The sequence below is a fragment of a genome, unplaced genomic scaffold, assembly GCF_019419815.1.
Source record: "Pyrus x bretschneideri cultivar Hongxiangsu unplaced genomic scaffold, Pyrus_bretschneideri_v1 Contig52, whole genome shotgun sequence".
Taxonomy (NCBI): Eukaryota; Viridiplantae; Streptophyta; class Magnoliopsida; order Rosales; family Rosaceae; genus Pyrus; species Pyrus x bretschneideri.
In genome coordinates, this window is record NW_025999790.1 from 205,563 (window position 1) to 228,101 (window position 22,539).

At 41.3% G+C, this 22,539-nt stretch overlaps 3 protein-coding genes across 3 annotated transcripts; 2 read left to right on the top strand and 1 right to left on the bottom strand.

Moving 5' to 3' along the window:
• Nucleotides 1-8,153: 8,153 nt before the first annotated feature.
• On the bottom strand, nt 8,154-9,143 carry LOC103954955. Its single transcript, XM_009366808.2, has 2 exons — nt 9,002-9,143; nt 8,154-8,857 (listed from the first exon to the last, which is right to left on the bottom strand). Exons 1-2 carry the CDS (start codon nt 9,141-9,143, stop codon nt 8,154-8,156), a joined length of 846 nt encoding a protein of 281 aa, XP_009365083.2.
• A 5,393-nt stretch (nt 9,144-14,536) lies between these two features.
• Nucleotides 14,537-16,279, top strand: LOC103954926 (AAA-ATPase At4g30250). Its single transcript, XM_009366778.3, has one exon. The coding sequence runs from the start codon at nt 14,543-14,545 to the stop codon at nt 16,208-16,210; it is 1,668 nt and encodes a 555-aa protein (XP_009365053.2). The 5' UTR covers nt 14,537-14,542; the 3' UTR covers nt 16,211-16,279.
• A 4,590-nt stretch (nt 16,280-20,869) lies between these two features.
• On the top strand, nt 20,870-21,587 carry LOC103954925. The gene has a single exon (XM_018649336.2). It carries the CDS (start codon nt 20,980-20,982, stop codon nt 21,433-21,435), a length of 456 nt encoding a protein of 151 aa, XP_018504852.1. The 5' UTR covers nt 20,870-20,979; the 3' UTR covers nt 21,436-21,587.
• Nucleotides 21,588-22,539: the final 952 nt, after the last annotated feature.

The window sequence follows — 22,539 nt, forward strand, 5'->3', positions numbered from 1 at the left end:
AGAACCTCCAATGCCAAAGTTAGAATTTTGAGGGAAAAATGTTTGAAGAATTTTGCAAGAGAGTTGGAATTGAGTTTTGGAGAAAATGAGGTAGTATTTATAGGGGTATGGCCGGCCCCTTTGGGAGGATGGGGACCAGCCACTTGAATGGTTTTTTGGATGTGATTCATAATTTGTTAGCTAATTAGTAAAGTAATTGAGCAATAAATCAATTAATTAGCTAATTAATATAATTTGAAATGAATGATTTGGGGGTTACCTTGTGGAGAAGATTTGATGAGGATGGATGAAATAGGTTTTGAATAATTACCTATTTTGAGCACTTTTGACCTTAATTGAGTCATGATTATCCATTGCTCGCAGGTAAGAGTTTCGATATTCCTCGAGGGTAATTTTGTCCTTTTTACCCTAGAATCCACCCGTCGCCTCCATATTTTTCTTGATTATTTTTGGCTCCACAAATGCCCCCACACCTGGTGGGCTGCTCGCAAGAAAGGGCAGCAAGTGTAAAGATCTTCTTGCTTTAGAAAACGTAGGATTGTTTCCTATTTTGATGTAGATTCTCTCTTTAATTAAAAATTAGATCCTTCTAGGAAAGGGAAATAAATCACTTCTAAAGTTTATTTAAGTCCACCTTAAATAGATGATTAAATCAACTTTAGAGAGCAATTTATTCTACCCTACTACAGAGAGAAAGCTAGAGGATATTTGTTCATCCTCCCCTAGCAATCTTCTACAATTGCCCATGCAAATAACCGTCTTTCGTTGTTTTCTTCGTCTTCTCCGCGCCGCTTAATTTTCCTTATCTTCTTCTTGGATAATGCTACCACGGGGCAACCGTCGAGGTGGTGTAGCATGTCGGTTGGCAGGGGCCAGGAGATGGCTAAGCATGGGCCGAGGAAGTGTTGTGGTAGGGACCATTGCTTGGCCTGCTCGGCTTGGCTAAAGCCAAAGGCAATTTGTGTGGCTTGGGCCGCGGATTAAGGCGCTAGGGTGAAGTGCTAGGCGAGCCGCATGGCTCCTGTCCTCTGAGGTCTTGGACCTGACGCAGACCAGGTCGATGATTGAGAAAAATGAGGAGGTCATGCGTTTTATGGGCTGCTGGAATGTTAGGCATGCAGGCTTCATGCTTGCTGGTCCGAGAGAAAAAATGAAGGAAAAGCCAGTATAGGTTGAGCTCTCCTATTGAGTACCGTGGCGTTGACTGCTTAGTCCTCTTTGCCGGGAGAAAGGTGGGTTTCTCTCGAGAGAGGAGGTAAAAAGGATTAAGGCAGATACATTGGCTCATTTGATCGTTGTCGTGGAACCTACTATGAATGAAGATGGAAAGAAGAGATCTTCCCCTCCTGCTCAAAAAATGCCGGTTGAGAAAAAACTGAAGACTTCCTCCGCTGCTCGTGAGGGTTCGCCTGTTGCCGAGAGGCCTGTGATTGACATGACTTCTTCCAATGGAAAGAAAAATGAGGTTGTTAGATCTGAGCCTGTGGTGCATGCCATGTCGAGAATGGCTAGTACGATTGCTGATAGGATTGCTCAGCGTAGAGGTCTTGTCGTGTTCCCAATGCCGAAGTCTGTACCAAGACGTCCGTTGGGAGTTAAGTCTGGTTCACCTTTGGAGAGGCTTGCTATTTATGAAGAGTGATAAGATAGACTCTATTGCTAAAGTGGCGCAAGGCCCACTCCTGCTGCTGCTGAAATTGATTTACCTGTTGAGAACAAGGAGACTGCTCGCATGGGCAGCTGTGAGAAATCCACTAAGCTTGCTTCTAGGGAGGCTGCTGAGATCTATGCACTTTTGAAACCAGATCTGCTTGAAGACATGGATGTTTGTGCCAAGTTTGTCGATGACGTTAGAAGGGTTGTTTGCCCAAGTTCCTTTGCGAAGCATATGACCGAGTATAAGAAGATTGCCCTACTTGCCATGATGCAGAAGATGATTATTTTGGCAGCCGAGTCTATGCTCCTTGACCAAAAGGATACCAAGGCTGCCAAGGAGATGGCAAAAACTGTGGGAGTCGAAGCTTATTATTCAACCGAAAAGATCAAAAGGTTGGAATCTGAGCTCGTCTCTTTGAAGAGGTCTAATATCTCTGCCCCCACGTCTCTGCAGCTTGAGACCGCTCGCCAAGAGATCGTTGATTTAAAGACTAGGCTTGACGCAATCCAAGTTATGTATGAAAGTGCAGAGAAGGAGATCAGATGTTATAGACCTCATATTCAAGATCTTGAGCGTGCCATTTCTGAGCTTTGTTCTACTGCTTATAACCAAGTGATCCACTTCAAGAAAATCGTTGATAGGCTTGAACCCAGGTGTTGGAACTCCAAGGTGTGCTGAAGATCAACGAAAGTTTGAAGAAATAAGTGGATGAGCTGTCGCACATCTATGTTGGTGTGCTCGAAGAGAACGAGCAGTTGAAAGATGAGAAGGCTGGGCTCAAGGCTTCACTTGTTCAGAGTCATGCCGATTTCTACAAGCTGAGTTATGTAGATTATCTCTTTGGTAGGCCGTCTAACTTCAGTTTGCTGGGAAAGACTTTGAAACCTTTTTTATTTCTCCGGAAGACTTGTTTACCTTTACTTTTGAGGCTTCCATTGGTGAAGTAGTCGAAGAAGTTGGTGCTGAGGTTGGGGCAGCAAGGGATGAAGTGTTGGATGGTGCCGCTGCTACTGAAAGTGTGGCGACCGAGTAGTCATGGAGCGTCCAAGCTGCTAAAGAGTAGTCTTCTATGTAGTTTTTAAGACTTTCTTTATTTTCCTTGTTGCTTTTGCTTTGCTTGAACTCCTTTGGTCTGTGCTAGTCGTTTATCAATTTTGCTAGAAAATTTAATAAACTTGCTTCCTTTGCTTTTCTCCATCTTCGCTTCTTTTGTTCATGCCCTAACCTTTAGACTTTATAAACCAATGGCAAGCGTGCTACTTTTCTATAAGCAGACATGCCGCGTAGCCTATCCAGCCGTAGGTGTTGGTGTAGAACTTTATAAAGTTGTTAGCCATATGGTCGGCAGCCGGACGCCTTACTTACCGAAGCAAACAAGTCTGCGTGACCACTAGGTTGTTAGCCTTGGTTTTCTCCAATTCCGTAAGTTGTGTAGCAAGTATCACAACACTTTAGGACTTGGCGTAGGTTGTTCCGCACTTAGTAGAGGTGAAGCTTATCAACTACGTAGCATGTCGGCAGTGGATAAAACTTCGTATATGCATGCTAGCTTGTTTAACCTTTCACAAGAATGTGTGGTTGTATAAGTCTAGCACAGCTTTACTGCTCAAATGGCAAGCCGTAGGCAGTCTTCCAGAAACCGTAGGCTACCTTCGTTCACTCAGTAGTAGTTTTAAGGTTCCAGGGCAGCCATCCATAGAGTGTACTACGTAATGTGCCTCATCTGTCTATGAGGCCCAGTTCTCCACGGATTAGGCCAAGAGACCCAAAACCCTTCAGTTAGCTAATCCTTGAAAAAGACCTTTATGGCTATTTCTAGGAATCCCGACGCAAGCCATCGTGCACCTAGTTATACCAGGGCAGCTTGGCTCATCCACGTCTGGATATTCGGAGTGTAAGTTTATCATCTTGCCTTAGAGAGCATACCCATATGGGTGTCGGGGAATTGGTTTACCCTCCCGCACTGGAGAGCAATTAGTTTATCCTCTCGCACTAGAAAGCATGCTTGGTCCTTCAGGGGCTGCAATTCCTGCAATAAGTCTTTAAAAAGGGCGTGATCTTCTTTTGAAGTGCAAGAATGATCAGTTGTTGTAACCATGCAGCCAAGCCAAGTTATAGATTACTTCTAAATTCCTCATTGAAAAACGAGTGAAACGAACGAGAACTTAGCTGTAAGGTAAGAATTGCATAACAACTGGATGGTCCTCAACTTGGGAAGTGGTTCCCGTCGAACTACTTGAGTCTTCGGGCTTTGATGTGGCAGGAGGTCACACATGGTACTTCCTCAGATTATAAACGTTCCACTGCTTTTCGATCTCTTTGTCGTTTATAGTGGTGAGGGTGTAACTACCATTGCCGCCTACTTTGCTGATCTTGTACGGACCTTCCCAGATGAGATCCATCTTTTTATAGCCTTCTTTACGAGGCAGTGATGAAGGCTTTTCTTAGGACTAGATCTCTAGGTTAGAACAACTGGATCTTGGCCTTTTTGTTATAGCTGGAAATGAGTTGTTGTTAATAGGCAGCGATGCAGGTGATGGTCTGCTCGCGCTTTTTCTCTACCAGATCTAAGCATGTGGCGATCTCCTTACTGTTCTGCTCAATGCCTAGCAATAGAGTGCTGATACTTGGCATGATGACATTTGGGAAGAATGATTGCTTCTGAACGAAATGCCGAAGAGAAAGGAATCTCATTGGTGGCTTGTCATTTGGTCGTGCGATATGCCCATAGACATCTAGGGAGTTTGTTTGGCCATTTTCCCTTCTTTTCGGAGAAGGATTTCTTGAGGCAGTCGAGAATCGTCTTACTGGATGCTTCAGTCTGCCCATTGCCTTAAGGATATCTCAGTGTGGACATGTGCTGCTTGATGTTATACTTTTGGAAAAACTTCGTCAAATCTTTGCCCATTAATTACGAGCTGTTGTCGATGATGACGAATTGGGGATACCAAATTAGCAAATAATGTTCCTCCATATAAAGCGCTATATGTCCTCCTGAGTCGTCATTGTCATGGGCTCTACTTCTACCCATTTGGTGAAGTAATCAGTTGCAACGATCATCATGCCTTTGCCCCAGTAATGGGCAGCATTGGCCCTATTAAGTTGATTGCCCACTGCATGAATGGCCAAAGACTGATATGTAGGTGTAGCTCGCTGGCAAACAATGTTGGTACCAGCTTGTAGAGTTGGCAACGGTCGCACTTTTGCACTAACTTATTAATGGCTTGATGCATGGTAGGCCAGTAGCAGCTTGTGTTAACAGCCCTCTGGACTAAGGATCAGCCTCCAAAGTGATTTCCATAAACGTCTTCGTGGATTGAGCTTAGAACCATTAGGTCGTCGAAAGGCGCTAGGCAGTGAAGATGTGGTCTAGTGTAGGATCTTCGGGCAACAATGCTATGATACTTTGGCTACCAGTTCCTCTTCTATTTTTGGCTTGTCTAGATATTCCATCAGGATAAAGCAATTGAGTTGGTGGTTGAGGTGGAGCCTACGCCGACTAGTGTGTCCGCGTAGGCGTTGTCTACCCACGAAACTTGAGTAAGGGTGTAAGTCTGAAATGCCTTAAGCTGCTTGCATACTTTTTTTTAGTATTGCGGCATCCTTGGATGTTTTGCCATGTACTCCCCAGTACTCTAGCTGGTGATTAGCTAGGAATCAGAATGAATTGCAAGCTTTTTCACCGCCAAGTCTTTTACCATTCAAAGGCCTGCTAGTAGGGCTTCGTACTCTACTTCGTTGTTAGATGCCTTGAAGCCTAAAGTAATCGCCTACTCGAGCATCGAATCGTCTAGGGTGACAAGGACCATGCCTGCTTCTGAGCCTTTGTAGTTGGATGCGTCGTCGACATGCAAATGTCAGAAGTCTCCATTGGGCGAAGCAAGCGTGGCTAGGGTATGCTCGGCTGCCTCCGGAGTGTCGTTAGGTCGCTATGTTGCGTCGCCTAGGCTAGGCATGAAGGTGCGGTATGGAGCCGTGGAGCTGGGGCCATGTTACACATAGCAAAAGATGCTCAACTGTCAGTATTGGGCCGCTCTAAAGCTGAATTATGAAGCAAGGTCGGCTTAGGCCATGTGACGCATAGCAGAAGTGGTGTTCAACTTGCTGGTACATGTTGCTCCTATGTAGAATTTTCTTGGGCGAAGAGGACAAAACTTGCTTCTGAGTGTCCTTGTGACATCCCAAATCGCCCAGGGGAGTGGATCATGTAAGCCTTATATGTATATTCTCATCTCTACCTAACATGAGGCATTTTGGGAACTCATTGGCTTCGGATTCCATCGGAACTCCGAAGTTAAGCGAGTAGCGCGCGAGAGCAATCTCATGATGGGTGACCCACTGGGAAGTTCTCGTGTAAGTTCCCAGAAACAAAACCGTGAGGGCGTGGTCGGGGTCCAAAGCAGACAATATCGTGCTACGGCGGAGTCGCACCTGGGATGTGGTAGGGGCCTAGGCCGGGATGTGACAATTTGGTATTATAACCAATTGCTGACCGGAAGTGTGCCGATGAGGACATCAGGCCCCTAAGACCACCTCCAATGGTGGGCTAAATGCTAAATTCCCCCCCCCCCAAACCATCTCCAACCCATGCTAAAACATTGGGCTAAATACTAAATGTTAAAGCTGGGCCAAATACCCCGCAGAATTCCCCCTCCCACTGTGTGACTGGACTCCTTGGTCATTGGGCCAGTCTTAGCTCGTTCACGCTCCAACGCGCCCCACTCGGAGCGCCTGCAATTCATTCCCGACAGGGGTGGGCCCCGCTGTCAATGGTTTGTCGGCCACCCAATGCAGTTTAACGGCTACATTTTCAATCCGATGGCTGGTTTTCACGGACAACCAACGGTCCAGATTCAAATTTGATTTTTTTAAATATGTCATTTTAAAATACATTGAATCCAACGGCTGAGATCGAATATAATCAAATCTAACGGTAAAAAAAAAAGATCTAACGGTCCAAATTTAAATCCAACGGCTAAAATAATTTTAAAAAATTATTTAACTCAAATTCACCCAAAAACTCTATAAATACATATGTATTTGTTCAAACATCCACACAAAACTCAATTTTCTCTTACAATTCTTCCAATTTATCTTTCTACCATTTCCAAATTGTTTAAAATGGCAAGAGAGCATATTAGAGGTCGTAATTGGACCTGTGAGGAAGATGTTGCTCTATGCTTGGCATGTTCTGTTAGCGAAGATGGTGCAGTTAGCATAAATCAAAATTAAAAGGTTTTGTGGGATAAAATCATTGCAAAGTTACAAGAAAACTGCAATGGCGGCGGGCGGGATGGTGATGGTGCTTATGATTGGTGGAAGACTATCAAAAAAGCATGCATTTTATGGAATGGAAGCTTGGAGAGAGATGTGGTTGGCATGGCTAGTGGAAGGAGCGCCATAGAAATTGTAAGTTTTGTTCTTGATATTTTATTTGTCATGTACATAATATCATGTTGCAACTAATTATTTTTATGTATTTTTTGCATAGGGTGACAAAGCAATGGAAATTTACAAGACAAGAGTAACACCAAAAAATCAAGTTTTTAAGTTGCAACATGCTTAGGACGTTTGCAAATGAAGGAAATCTCGGATAAGGAGGAAAATAGGTTTGAAATTGAATTCATGATGAAGGACCTCAGCAAATACACTCCAAAGAGGAAGAAGTTCTTACGTGGTAAGCAAAAGGAAATTATGCAAAAATCTGCCTCAAGGAGTATGTTTCAAGATGATGAATCCTCTGAACCCTATATCCCAACATTTCAACGAAGTCCATCACCAAGTGAAGATGGTGGATATGATTGTTAAGTTTATGTAGTGTATGAATTATGTGCTTTATTAATTAAGTTTATTAATTGTCGTTTGTATTAAATTTATGTAGTTTATTAATTATGTGGTTTATGAATTATCGATTGTATTAAGTTTATGTGGTTTATGTACTTTATTAAATTTTTGTCTTATTACTTATCCAATAATTTATGTCTTATTATTCCACACTTTGATGTAGAATAGATGCCTTCAATAATTCAACCTTCATTCAATAATTTATCCAACGTACTAGACAAAATACTTTGCATAAGAAGATACTTAAATTTATTACTCAAAAATAACAACATAGTACATTTAAAATTATTACATAAATGCTTAACCAACATCATCAACGTTCACCTTCTCAGCGTTATACATGCTCAACCAAATCCTTACAGAGTGTGTCATGACATTGAGGAGCTTGAATTCTATTTAAATGTCTCATATACTCACTCAAGGTGACCCTAACCTGTCAGGTCTCATATGTGGTTGGAGCAAGATATTCAACATCTCTTGCAATAGCTCTCATATGTGTTGGTTGGTCATCATCCACATCTTCTTCTGACTCTTCTTCAATTACGATGTACTCATCTTCCACAATCATGTTGTGCAAAATTATGCACGTCATCATCATTGAATGGAGATCTTCGGACTGCCAAAATCGTGCAGGCCCTCTAACAATGGCCCATCAAGCTTGCAGGATCTCGAACGCTCTTTCCACATCATTCAAGTAAGACTCTTGCTTATGCGAAAATAATTTCTTCTTTGCACTATCGGGATGAGAAAAACTTTTGACAAAGGTAGACCAACTAGGATAAATACCATCAGTTAGGTAGTGACCTAGCTCATACCTATTACCATTTACCTTATATTGAAATTCTGGTGCCCATCCATTGACAACATTATCGAACAAAGGAGAAGACCAAAGAACGTTGATATCGTTATTTGATCCAGGAGCGTCGAAGAAAGCATGCCAAATCCATATGTCGTAAGACGCCACAGCCTCGAGCACGATGATTGGCTTGTCATGACGGCCTTTGAATTGGCTAGCCCAAGCAGTAGGACAATTCTTCCAATCCCAATGCATACAATCGAGACTTTCTATCATGCCAATGAAGCCTCTTTTGTCTGCCTTGCGTAGAAGTTTCTTCAAGTCTTCACGATTTGGATTGCGGAGGTATATGGCTCCATATATGCCTTCAATTGCCTTATAAAAGCACTTCAGGTTCTCAATAGCAGTACTTTCTACAAGTCGGCAATACTCGTCAATTGAGTCTGCAGAGCACCTATTAGCTAGCATGCGAAAACCAGATGTGAGCTTCTGATGAGGTGATAAACCTTGTCGGCCTGCGGCATCTAGCCTTCTTGCAAAGTAGTGGTCATGATTGACAACTGCATTCAAGATGCTTTCAAAAAGCTATCTCCTTATCCAAAACCGCCTTCGAAAATCATAAGCAGGAAATCTCGGACGCTCGATGAAATAATCTTTTATCATTCGGTCATGACACTTTTCTCTATCACACTACACATATGAACGTCCTATGACAGAACCACGATGGCTAGATTCGCCATGGTGCTCATATTGCATAAACGAGTTGATAAGTTCAACTTCGGCGTTGAACAATTCTACATCCTCAATCTCGATCCTTGTTTGATATTGCGCCATCTGCATTGCCATGCTACGTCTTCTTCTATCACCCATTGATGAGATATTAAGGATTTTTAGGAAACAAAAACTCTTTAAAAGTTGAAAGATTGGTGAATATAGAGGATGATTGAAGGTTGAAAGGTTGTGTGATCAACAAATATTGGACATATGTTTATATACAAGATGATTGATGAAAGTTGAAAGTTTGGTGTTGAACGGTTGGTGAATTGAAAATTTGGTGTTGAAAGGTTGGTGAATTGAAAGTTAGCCCAGGGTTGAAAGATTGGTAAAAGTTGAAGGCTTGCTTTGTGAAAAATTTAGTGATTTTTCAATATTTGTCGGAATTTAAATTTTTTTAGATTAAAATGTTCATAAAATTAATTTACAATAGTCTACATTTTTTTTTTTGAAATTTAATTTTAAAAAAAATAGCCTAAGTTCATTCTTTAATAATCCCGGGCTAAAATTTTAGGCCAGAACGGTTGGAGCAAAAAAACTGTTTCTGGGCTAAAAACTAAATTTTCCAGGTTAAAATATTTGGCTTTTAGCCCAACCATTGGAGATGGTCTAAGGGGGGTGGATTGTAACATCCCACATCGCCTAAGAGAGTGGATCATGTAAGCTTTATACGTATATTCTCATCTCTACCTAGCACGAGGTCTTTTGGAAACTCATTGGCTTTAGATTCCATCAGAACTCCGAAGTTAAGCGAGTAGCGCGTGAGAGCAATTTCATGATAAGTGACCCACTAGGAAGTTATCGTGTGAGTTCCCAGAAACAAAACCGTGAGGGCGTGATCGGGGCCCAAAACGGACAATATCGTGCTACGGCGGAGTCGCACCCGGGATGTGGTGGAGGCCCAGGCCCGGATGTGACAGTCCTTCTAGTGTTCGTCTACCCTTGGCGTGCCTTTTGAGCTAAGTTGTTGCATTCATAAAAAAAAAAATTTACATCGCCAGTGTCTGCGCCTTTATCATCACATGTCTGGATTAGGCAGAATAGTGCGTCATGAGGATGATTGAGTGCATGTAAAGGTATAACTTAAGTTTTCGGGTTGCAACAACTGTCGCCAAAGTTACATTTTGAATTTCTGGTAACTGGTTTCCGCATTGATGAGAGATTTTGAACTATGGAATATAGGTAATTGGGCCCTCAGCTCTTCTCGTATGAAGGTAAAGCTTATTGAAGATTCAGATGCGGCTACTCGTCCAGTCAGACCTTGAATTTCCTCCAAAGTAGTGGGGGACTTCATAGTCAAGATCGCTCGAATTTGCATTGAATGTGCATCGGCGAACCTCGTCCCAAAGTGCATGCTTTTCCGCCAAAGCGAAAAAGTCTACCAGAGTTAGATCTTCTTTCATGATCAATTCTCCGAACAGCGAGTGGTCTGCTGGGAGTCCTTTTTGAAAGGCTACTCTAGCTATCGAGTCATTGCATCTAACTATCTTTGCCTTCTCTACTTTGAACCTCTTCACATAGTCGCGAAGCGACTCCTTGGGTTCTTCTTGACTTTGAACAGGTGGTAGGACTTTTTCTTGATCAAGCGATAGGATGAATATTCTTTGGTGAAAACCAAAGAAAATTTGTCGAAACTCCTGATGGATTATGGCGGCAGGGTGTAGAACCAATCTTGCGCCTTGCCTTGTAGAGTGGTGGCGAATATCTTGCACATGAGATCGTTGTTGTTTCGATAGAGGATCATTGAGCTTCGGTAGTGCTTTAGATGTCTCTCCAGGTCTTCATCCCCTTTGAAGAATGTGAAATGTGGCATGCTGGAATTGTTTGAGCAACTGCTTTAATTAATACCTTTTTGCCCGCTTAAGAGAGAGTGTTTTGCTTCCACCCTTGTATTTTCCGCAAAATCCTACCTTTGACATAAGCAAGATCTTGCCACTTTGATCTTCTCCACATGGCAGGAACACTAAGGTATGTCCCCAGATCAGAAACAACATGCATATTAAGAACTTGTCCCAACTCCGTCAACACTGCCGCCGACGTATTGGCACTAAAGAAAAAGCACAATTTTTGTAGATTTACTTAGTCTTCAATGATTTTGACTAGATTGCACAATAGTCTTCAATGATTTTGACCAGATTGCAACAGTTCATTCTAGTGGGCTTCAAAAATATTAGTGTGTTATCAGCAAAGAAAATATGGGATATTATCGGACCATACGACTTCATCTTCAACCCTTCCAAATGTTTTCGCCACACCGCTGATTGAAGCATCTTGGAAATAACATCACTGACCAATAAGAACAAATAAGAAGATAAAGGATCCCCTTGTCGTAAACTTCTTGAATGAGCAAACTTGTTGCCCGGTAGCCCATTAAGAATTACCGCAAAGTTAATCGAGCTCACACACCCCATGATAAGCTTCCGCCAACTAGAATTAAACCCATCTTCTCCATAACCGCATCAAGGAAATCCTACTCCATCCGATCATACACTCTATGCATATCTAGCTTAATGCCAAGCTCAAACTTACTTCTTGTTTTCCTTAGTTTAAGGAAATGGAATAGTTCATGGGCAATCTCTACATTATCTTGAATTTGTTATGAGAAAGATGCTTGATGGTGAAGTGAGCTATATATGCGGATAAGGAATTACAGGACATCCCAATTGGGTATTAGGATATGTGGGAGTTCATGGAGGAGGTCTCTGAGCATAAGCGTGAGGCATTGTTGGCCTGAAAAGAGGGAAAGTCTTCTTAAGGTGGTGGCGGTCGGCCTTCAACAACCACAAAGTCACCATGATTTACCTCTTTTGGAACTGTCGTGGTCTTGGGTCGAACACGATAATTCAAGCCCTTCATGGGCTTATTTTGAAATATAGGCCCTCTATGATTTTTCGATCAGAAACTAAGACGAATGATCATAGAATTGATGGTGTAAGAAGACGAATGGGGTTCAAGAATGGTTTCGATGTTTCCCCAATTGGTAAGTCTGGTGAATTGAGCCTATGGTGGGATGACCAATTGGAAGTTGACATCAGTTTTTCTTCAAAGCATGTTATTGATGCTCGGATGTGAACAGTGAGGGAGTCTCGATGGGTGAGAGTGACAAGGGTCTATGGCACTACTTATCGAATGGAGAAAGCACTGCTTTAGGATTGGATGAATACTCATTTCAACCCCTCTAGTATTCCTTGGCTATGTGGCAACGATTTCAATGAGTTTATTTGGGATTATAAGAAATCTGGTGGAACGGCTGTTTTGTATAATAGGCCCCAATATCTGGCAGATTTTATGAACACGGCAAAGCTGGTTGATCTCAACTTCAATGGCCTCTCCTTCACTTGGAAAGGTACTAGAAATTGAGAACTAGTGGAGGGGAGGTTAGATAAGGGGCTTATCAATCAGTTATGGCAAGTTTCTTGGCCATATACTATGGTCACACACGGTACTGTTTTGGGTTCGGACCATTACCCTATTATCATCTAGTGTGATCCCGGTGGACTGCTGGTCGAAAGTTATTCCACTTCGAAGCTTTTTGGGCTAAGGATAAAGAATGCAAAAGGTTGGTGAAAGCTTGTTGGGACCGTCCTTGCGGTAGTGATGCGTTTGATCGATGGCAAAAACAGATCAATGATTGTCAATCTCAGCTCATTACTTAGAGTAGAAGGAAATTCAAAATGAGGGAACAGGAAATTGCGGAGCTTATGTCCAAGCTTGGGGAGCTTCAAAAAGATTGGGGAGCACATATTGATAAGATTCATGAGAAGACAAAATTGATTGATAGGTTATCGGCACAGGAGGAAAGCTTTTGGCAACAAAGGTCAAGGGTTAAACGGCTTCGTGAAGGAGATGCTAACACCAAGTTTTTCCATCAATCCACCATGCAACGGCAGAGGAGAAATCATGTGATGAAACTTAAAAAGGAGGATGGCAATTGGGTGGAGCATCTGAATCGAGTGAGGAAGCTAATAGATGACTATTTTCTAAATCTCTTCACCTTTGCGGGGAGAAGGGAGTGGGGATCAATATTGGAGTGTGTAACTCCATCGGTTGCCACTAGCATGAATGAGTCCTTGATGTCTTCAATCTCGGATGTGGAAATTAAAGAAGCAACGCTGCAAATGGGCAGTCTCCAGGCTCCGGGACCTGATGGCTTCCATGGTGTGTTCTATCATTCTTTTTGGGAGAGTATTAGGGAGGAGGTTAATGCTCTGGTTTGGATGCTGGAATTTGGGGAGGTTAATCCTGCCGACTCAACGCAACTCACATTGTGCTTATTCCGAAAGTTCAAAATCCAAAATATGTTTCCTAGTTCCGACTGATTAGCTTATGTAATTATTCTTATAAGATCTTGGCTAAGGTTTTGACTTCAATATGACATGACATGTGTGTGAACTGCAAAAAATGTTCAATACTTGAACTTTACTAAATATGTATAAAGAGTTGAATTACTCTTAATATCATTATATAATTGTACGTTGGAGAATAGATTATTACAAATGAAAATATAACGAAATAATATACAACTTAGATGTAAGAATTTCACTACTAATATCGCTGAAACTTTTGTAAAATTCAATACAATAAATGGTTGAAATAATATCGATGATGTTGATTAATCATAATAAACCTAAAAATTTATCAAATTGTGACAAAACCTCAACTTTCCTCTTCATTAAGAGTTGGACTTGTGTCGTGAATTGGTTTTATTGTTCATGTACTCACCTTGTACACGAGAGAGTGAAGCAGAATATGAAAACCTCTAGGGAATGGGGATAGAGAATATCAAAAAGCAAAAGAAGAAGAGTCGGCTTTCTGCTTTCATGCATCATCTTTATTAGCCATATTCTTTTGCTTTGCTGATGCTTTTTCAGCCACCTCTAACAGCAGATCTGAACTCCATATTAATATGGTGAATGAGATTTAAAGACGCCCCCAGTGACCAGTCAGACATATTTCCCCACAATATCCCTTTATTTACACATTAAGTAATTCTAGATAGACTAATTATTTTAACTAAATTTACAGATTTTGTAATATGTAACCAATAAAATTTAAACACGTTAATCGAAACTTAATCATACAATCATCAACCACCACATCATATTATTTATAAAATTTAATGATTTCCGTAGCATTATTCTTACACAATAAAATGTAATGGTTTCCTAGCATTATCCTTACACATTAGAATGCATGCAACTCTGGGCCCGGCCCCTGCTTAATAATTTGTTTTCTTCTCCCATAGTACATATAAGAATAAATAATGCATTTCCATACATGAAGGTAAAGTCCTCACATCACATTAAGTAGACCATCTCTATGGCACCTACTTAATTACTACAACTACTTCTAGACACAAACAAAATCGCAATCGATCAGTGATCACTGCGTACCATATATAGCGGCTGCAACTGCAAGTCTGCAAGCAAGACAAAAGATAGGTAGCCAGAGAAACGATTAGAGATTTATACATGGAGATGTTGTCACAGCTGTGGTCGTTGCTGGGGCTGCTGACAGTCCTCCAGAATGTGCTGCCTTCCCAGCTGCTCTCCCTCCTCCACTCCCTATACGAGTCCCTCCAAGACATGCTCACCCCCTACTCCTACTTCGACGTCCCCGAGTTCAACGGCTACTGCGGCGTCCACCTCAATCACCTCTACCGCCATGTCAACCTCTACCTCAACTCCCTCGTCAACGCCAACGCCTCTGCCAGTTCTGCCACCTCCTCCTCCTCCTCATTCAATTCCCGCCTCACCCTCTCCCGCTCCAACTCTTCCAACCGCATCTCCTTCACCGTCGCCCCCAACCACTCCGTCCACGACTCCTTCCGCGGCCTCACCCTCTCCTGGACCCACCACGTCGACACCGTCCAAGACTCCCTTGAAGAGAAGCGCTCCTTCGTACTCAAGCTCCCCAAGCGCCACCGCCACGCCCTCCTCCAGCCTTACCTCCACCATCTCACCGCACGTGCCGAGGAATTCGAGCGCGTCTCTCGTGAGAGGCGGCTCTTCACCAACAACGGCCACGCCTCCTACGAGTCCGGCTGGGTCTCCGTCCCCTTCCGTCACCCCTCCACCTTCGAAACCCTCGCTCTCGAACCCCAACTCAAGAACCAGCTTACCGGAGACCTCACGGCGTTTGCCGAGGGCAAAGAGTTTTACCACAGGGTGGGACGCGCGTGGAAGCGGGGTTACCTTCTGTACGGCCCTCCCGGTTCAGGCAAGTCGAGCTTGATCGCTGCCATGGCCAACTACCTGTGCTACGACGTCTACGACCTCGAGCTCACCAAGGTTTCTGACAACTCGGAGCTGCGAGCTCTGCTCATACAGACCACCAACCGCTCCATCGTAGTCATAGAAGACATAGACTGCTCCCTCGATCTGACGGCTGACAGGCAGCAGCAAATGATCTCGAATTCAACTTCCAAGGCTAGGCTGAGATCATCGAGGAAGCAGGCTCAGCAGAAGCAGGACGACGACGAGCAAAACGGCGGAGGGAGAGTGACGCTGTCGGGGTTGCTCAACTTCACGGACGGCCTCTGGTCTTGTTGCGGAGATGAACGCATCATAGTGTTCACCACCAACCATAGGGACAATGTGGACCCGGCGCTGCTGCGCTGCGGACGCATGGACGTCCACGTCAGCCTCGGCACCTGCGGTCCCCACGCCTTCCGGCAGCTGGCAAAGAACTACTTGGGGCTCGATGCCCACCCGCTCTTCGAGGCAGCGGACGGGTGCGTGAGGTCGGGCGGGGTACTCACGCCGGCCCAGGTGGGAGAGATTCTGCTCAGGAACAGAGGGGATGCTGACGTGGCAATGAAGGAGGTGGTGTTGGCGATGCAGGCCAGAAACTTGGGTGTTGATGGGGGAAGCCGAGATCAACTAGCGGAGCTTTACTCATCGTGTGATGATCAGACGGTGAGGATGAGGTCATCGTCACCGGAGAGCGTGCTGGTGGGAGTGGGTGGTGGGTCACCGGAAAATTGGGTGACGTCGTCACCGCGGGGGATGGGGAGGAAGAAGAAGGCGGCTGCTGGGGCTGAAGCTGAAGGGGATCAGAGCAGCCAGCGGATGAAGATGAAATTGTTAGTGAGGCTTAGGTCTTTGACCAAGTCCGACTCCGGAAGGAGGGGAGTCTGACCCTCCGCTCCTTTCATAACTCCATCATTTGTTAATTAATTAATTATCTAGTAAATTAGTTCTTCTTTTTTTTTTTTTTTTTATCAAATGATAGATTTGTTATATTAGAGGGTTGATGGGATTTGAACTCATATAATCGTGTAAGAGCAACACTAAAATTTGATTCTAGTCCCTAAACTCTAATTAATGTTAGCATATGCATTCAATGTCTTCCTTTTTTTTATAATATGTTTAGGTACAGACATTTCGCTACCCTAATTTAGCATAATATTTAGATACGGACATTTCGGTACATTTATTTAATATAATATGTTTAGGTACGGACTTTTCGTTTACACTTATGTTGACACACCCCGATCCGGAATGTCCACCTAGACTCCAAATCGAGCTGTGCTGGGCAACACCAGGAGGATGACGAAGCCATAAAGTATAGTGATGTGAAAAATGTGAGTAAATTTAAACCTAAAGTGTCAAAATGGAAGAATGCACTAATGAGCAGGAATGAACCCAATTCACATGTGATGTCAGAGCATAAGTAAAGTACAACAAAGGTAGGATAAAAATTATACCGTTGAAGGTAATCACCTATACCAAAGTTTGCCAAGAATCCTCGTCGACACAAAAACTCAGCCACCAAAACCTGGAGGGGCGAAAAACAAGGTGAGTGGGCCTAAACATAAAGTTTTGTAAAAACCTTTTCGAAAACATAATAACCCCTCGCTGTAAAATAATTATAGTTTCCAAATATAACATACTACGTATAGTATGAAAATACTTATTGTAAACAATAATATCTCGAGCATACAACATTTTACAACATCTCCAAAATAAACACATAATAATCTGGTAATCACAACAAATCACATAATCGAATGTCAAATCGAGTGCTCATCAATGTATGCTGACATACGAGTTCATGCAAAGATATTCTAACATGAACAGGACTGAGTGTAACAATGATTTACACTCTAGCACTGCAATCACATGAAGACTGGCACTATGCGCATCACGTACGAGTCTTAATTGCCTATAGCAATCTAGGACATGACTGGCACCTACAATGGATCCAAAGTGAGTGTGCAGTGCGATGTAAACATACACGTGAAGCCTGGCTAAAACATCTCATATTAGTACGCATACATGTGCATCCCGCAGGATTTAGAATAATTTCATAATTTTCACCATTTTGACAATTCTTATAACGTCAATTTAATTATGCCATTGCATGGAAAAGACATTATTAATATATGTATGCCAACTCAAATAATATATATACATACACTTTATGAAAGAAAAAACCCACTCACAGATTCAAAATGAATTAAAACATTTCAATTTGAAGAAATTGACGGCATATTCGAAATCAGCGCGTCGAAACATGCTAAGAAGGGTCCTGGGCAAATTTTGTAAAAGTCAACGGTCAACCCTAAGAAGTCAACCGAGATGCCCCGGTAGTCAACTACGTTAAAACTTTGGAAATTCACTAAATGGATGTCAAAAACAAATTCAGGGCGTCGAAATTAGCCTAGGAGGGTTTTCAAGAAAATTTAAAAAAAATCAACGCAAGGAATATTTCAGGAATATTCCAAATCCATTAGGAAGTGGGACAGGTTGGATCCTAGTTTAGGATTAATAGGCTAAAGGATTGGGTTGGCCCATGGATCAAGTTTTGGGCTTTTCTTTTCTTAAATCGAGCCAAGTCAACCCGGTTGCAAGTTGCTAGATTCGGCCGGAAACTGGGCAGCGAACCAGAGCTTTGTTCAAGCTCAAAACTCAGCCATTTTCAATGAAATAAAAGTCAAAATGAAGCTCATGAACTAAAGGTTCAAAATATACCAATGAGGGACAGAGCCATGGCCGGAGCTAACCGGAAATGGCCTGCAAAACCTCGAAATCTCGCCGGAAAAACTAGGGAAAACATCCCCTCATGATTTATGTCCTTAAATCCTACAAACACAGGCCTATATCTTCAAAATCTTTCCCAAACTAGAAAGGACGAGAGAGGGGGATTCCCAGGGCCTATCTTGGTTGGAAAAATCATGAAATCTGGTCAGGAAGTATAGTGATGGTGGCTGCCATTGCTGCATATGTGCATCGAGCACAGTATCAAATATATACTCTAACATCAGATTTTTATTAAATTTTAATCTTCTTAAAGGATTACAGTTCAATAACCCCTTTACTTTATTTTAATTAACTATTAGAGCTGTTAATTAGTGATGTTATATTTTGGGTGTATGTTGCAATTCCGGTTGTAGGCTTCTAGCAGCTAGCAATTAATAGTAATATACATGCAATAGGAATTAGTTGTGAATTTGACTTGGAGTGGTGAAGTGACCACTAGAAACATTCGTCGGAAAATAAATAAATATGACATGTAAGGTAAAACCGGAATGGGAACTACTGGTGTGAAGTGAAGTTCAGAGATTAGGGGAAGCCTCAGAGTAGTGCTTTAGTGCGGCGAGAACCCATTATGAGACTTCCTCTATTATAGACTCAAATTTGGAAAACATCTCATCTATGAAAACCTTGTTAGTAACTACATCACACCCACCACATACTACTACAATTCTAGTGATATTAAAAAATACAAAAAGAAAAAAAAAAGGAAAGAGATCTACTCTCTTTATTTTTTTTAATAGTTAAAAATTGTGTAATAGATAAATCCTACTAAGAAGATAAAAATCACCATTAGGGATATGGTTACTTTGCCAATTTGTACAAGTATTTTTGTTTTACTCATGATTCTTCTTCAATCTTGTAACTTGTAAGTGAGAGGTCTTAAATTCGATTCTCATTAAAGGTGATTTCGAATTACATTATTACTAGCACATTCTCACCCTTAGTATTAATAATATCGTATGTAAAAAAAATTAAAAAAAAAACTACAACACACCCAAATACGGTTAATGCTATACAATAAGACTATAGGAGCACAGCTTTAGTAAAACTATTATTGTAAAAAATTAAGCATGATATTAATTAACCGAAAGGCTCCTCCTCCCCTCCCCTCCTTAGATCCAATATCAAAGAGATGATATATGTGGCTAACCCAGCCCAATGAAGTAATTGAGTCCTGGCCTAATATGAAGTCTTTGTTTTGTGTCTTTTTAGACCAATTTTCAAATCAAACAAAACGGGGAGGTAATTTACAATGTTACACTCAAATGGTGTTGGTGTTGGTGTTTGGTGTTTGGTGAGAGGGGTGCATTTTTGCTCAACACTATTTATTTGGTGTATGTTTACTATTGTATTTATCATCAGTTTGAATTTTAAGATTTGTGATTATCCATTACATGAATCTTGAAATTCAAGTTTATCTAATAATGACAAATAAGATGATGAGCACAGTATTCTCTTGGTGTGGGTGCCAAATTGCCGAATTGTCAAAGTGGCAGTTGGTGGAAGAGCAACGTGTTGCATTGTGTGTCATCATGCATGAGTCCATCCCATCTACAGTTCTACCCACCAGGACCCGTGCCACTGCCAGTCTACCACCACCACCGCTTCATCTAAAACCGAAAGCTATCACAGATTTTTCAATGTGATCGGCATAAAGAATGATATATCACATGTTATTATATAAATAATGAGATATGTGTATTAAAAAATTAACAATTTAAAAAAATAAAATTGTTCATCACTTATATAAAAACATATAATGTATCACAAGCATTCTCATAACAATAAAAAATTTATCGAAAACTTTCCCTTCCCTTGATCCTTTCCATCACCAAAATATTATTCGATTATTATTCCACTCCACGACACATGACAATTATTCTGCTTTCCAAGACATTTTACTTGCTTTCTAAATAATAATGGCTACTTTGTGTACATTTATTTCTTATTTATTTATGCACACACAGTAACTGCACGTGACAGGTGCCATTCCACCAATGTCAATAATGAGAAATTTTTAGTTATGATGGAAACACGGATGATACATCACGTATTTTTATGTAAATGATGAAAGTTTTATTTTTTAAATTATTAATTTTTTAACACACATATCTCACCATTGACATTAAGACACGTGCTGTACCATCCTGTATAACGATTACACTAAAAAATCTCATGTTATTATATAAATAATGAAATATGTGTATTAAAAATTAATAATTTAAAAAAATAAATTTTTTTATCACTTACATAAAAACATATAATATACTTCCTATCATAAAAATTTCTCGAAAACTTTCCCATCCCTTGATCCTTTCCATCACCAAAATATTATTCGATTATTATTCCACTCCACGACATATGACAATTATTCTGCTTGCCAAGACATTTTACTTGCTTTCTAAATAATAATGGCTACTTTGACACATGACAATTATTCTGCTTGCCAAGACATTTTACTTGCTTTCTAAATAATAATGGCTACTTTGTGTACATTTATTTATGCACACACAGTAACTGCACGTGGCAGGTGCCACTTCAGCAATGTCAGTCATAGAGAATTTTTTAGTTGTTACGAAAATACGGATAGTACATCATTTGTTTTTATATAAGTGATAAAAAATTCTATTTTTTAAGTTATTAACTTTTTAACACACATATCTCATTATTCACGTAACGACACGTGTAGCACCTAGAGTCCCACTGAAAAATCTCTAGTCAATCACCGCTCACCAATCCATATATTATCCTTCTCCTTCATCCATGGACCATCTCCACCATCAATAAACACAAACAACACCAACACCAACACCAAACAATCACATCTTAATTTGAATTTCACAACACAATCACTGAATCAATCATCGATGGGAGTGGTGATAATCGACGGAAGCACTGTGAAGGACTTCGTGAGTGACGAGGCCCAGTTCAAGAAGAGCGTCGACGACCAGTTTGCCGCCCTCGACCTCAACAGCGACGGCGTCCTCTCCCGGTCGGAGCTCCGCAAAGCCTTCGAGTCCCTCAGGCTCATCGAGGCCCACTTCGGCATCGACGTGGCCACCCCGCCGGAGCAGCTGACGCAGCTGTACGACTCCATATTCGACAAGTTCGACAGCGACCAGAGTGGGACGGTGGATCTGGAAGAGTTCAGGGAGGAGATGAAGAAGATTATGCTGGCCATCGCCGACGGGCTGGGCTCCTCCCCCATCCAGATGGTTCTGGAGGACGACGACCAGAACTTGCTCAAGAAAGCTGCAGATCTGGAGACTGCCAAGGCCTCTCACTCAATCTCCTCCGCCGGCACTGGCGCTGCTGGCTTGTAGGCTTCTAGTTTCTAGCTAGACTTGCTGGCCTTGTGCCACGTGTGAGTGCTGGCATGGCTCTGGTCTAGCTTAGTGTTCCTCTGTTCTTGTCCTTTTTCTTTTCTTTCAAAAGTTTTCCTTTCAATAAGAAACCTGAAAGTCATCGATCATAATCATAAATAATTTTTTTTTTAAACAAATAATCATAAATAAATTGAATGTTAGTCCTGCTCTCCATTGTTCATTGGCCTTATGTTTTGTTATATATTGCTGGATGATAAAATTGATGATGATATCAAATTACGAGATTGGGATTCAAATGTTAATTGTCCTTAATATATAACATTTTGATAACCCATTAGTGTACCATTTTAAGTTGTGAGTAATATATAAATTATAAAGGGATCTCAACAAACCATTGACATTTCTTTGAAATGAGTTTAAAATATCACAATATTCATTTTATGTTTTATTCCCCATAAAATGGCGTAGGCAACATCTCCATTAGATCTACCAAACAAGCCAATGAATGGGACAAGATAAAATGTGCCCAAGTCAAATGTTGATTTTTTTTTTAGTACAATGATATATTTTATATTAGAACGAGGGGGAAGTTTAGCTAAACTACATAATAGACAATTTAATTTGGTATCGAATTTGTCATTCACGAAATTCAAACCTAAAACTTATTACTTACAAGTAAAGACAAATATTACTATTCAATGACAAATGTTGATTGTTTTTCAAGTACAATAAAAGTGTGTAATACTAGCTTAATTAATAATTAAGAAATGAAGGTCAGAAGTAGGAGGTAGAAGTGAAAGCGGGGGATATCTGAACTGACAGGACAGGGCTGGTTCGAGTGACGATATATCAAACATGTTTCAGCTCTGGGATAGTTAGGTTGAGACTCGACTTAAGAAACCTTCTAGGTGAGAAAGAAAGTGAGATGGTATGGATTGGATGCAAGAAACTTTTATATATGGAAAACGCTGAGAGGCATATTTTGTAGATAAAATTTGTAAATTTAATGATAAGTCACTAATAAGAATGAGTATGTTTTATTAAGGTAATAATCTAATTATCAACTTCTATATTATTTAGTTTATAATATTTTATCTACAA

Coding starts and splice junctions, on each gene's coding strand:
- LOC103954955 (XM_009366808.2), bottom strand. CDS start 9,143: ATGGCAATGCAGATGGCGCAATATCAAACAAGGATCGAGATTGAGGAT. Junction 8,858..9,001: donor TCGTGGTTCTGTCATAGGAC/GTTCATATGTGT, acceptor TCTTGAATGCAG/TTGTCAATCATGACCACTAC.
- LOC103954926 (XM_009366778.3), top strand. CDS start 14,543: ATGGAGATGTTGTCACAGCTGTGGTCGTTGCTGGGGCTGCTGACAGTC.
- LOC103954925 (XM_018649336.2), top strand. CDS start 20,980: ATGGGAGTGGTGATAATCGACGGAAGCACTGTGAAGGACTTCGTGAGT.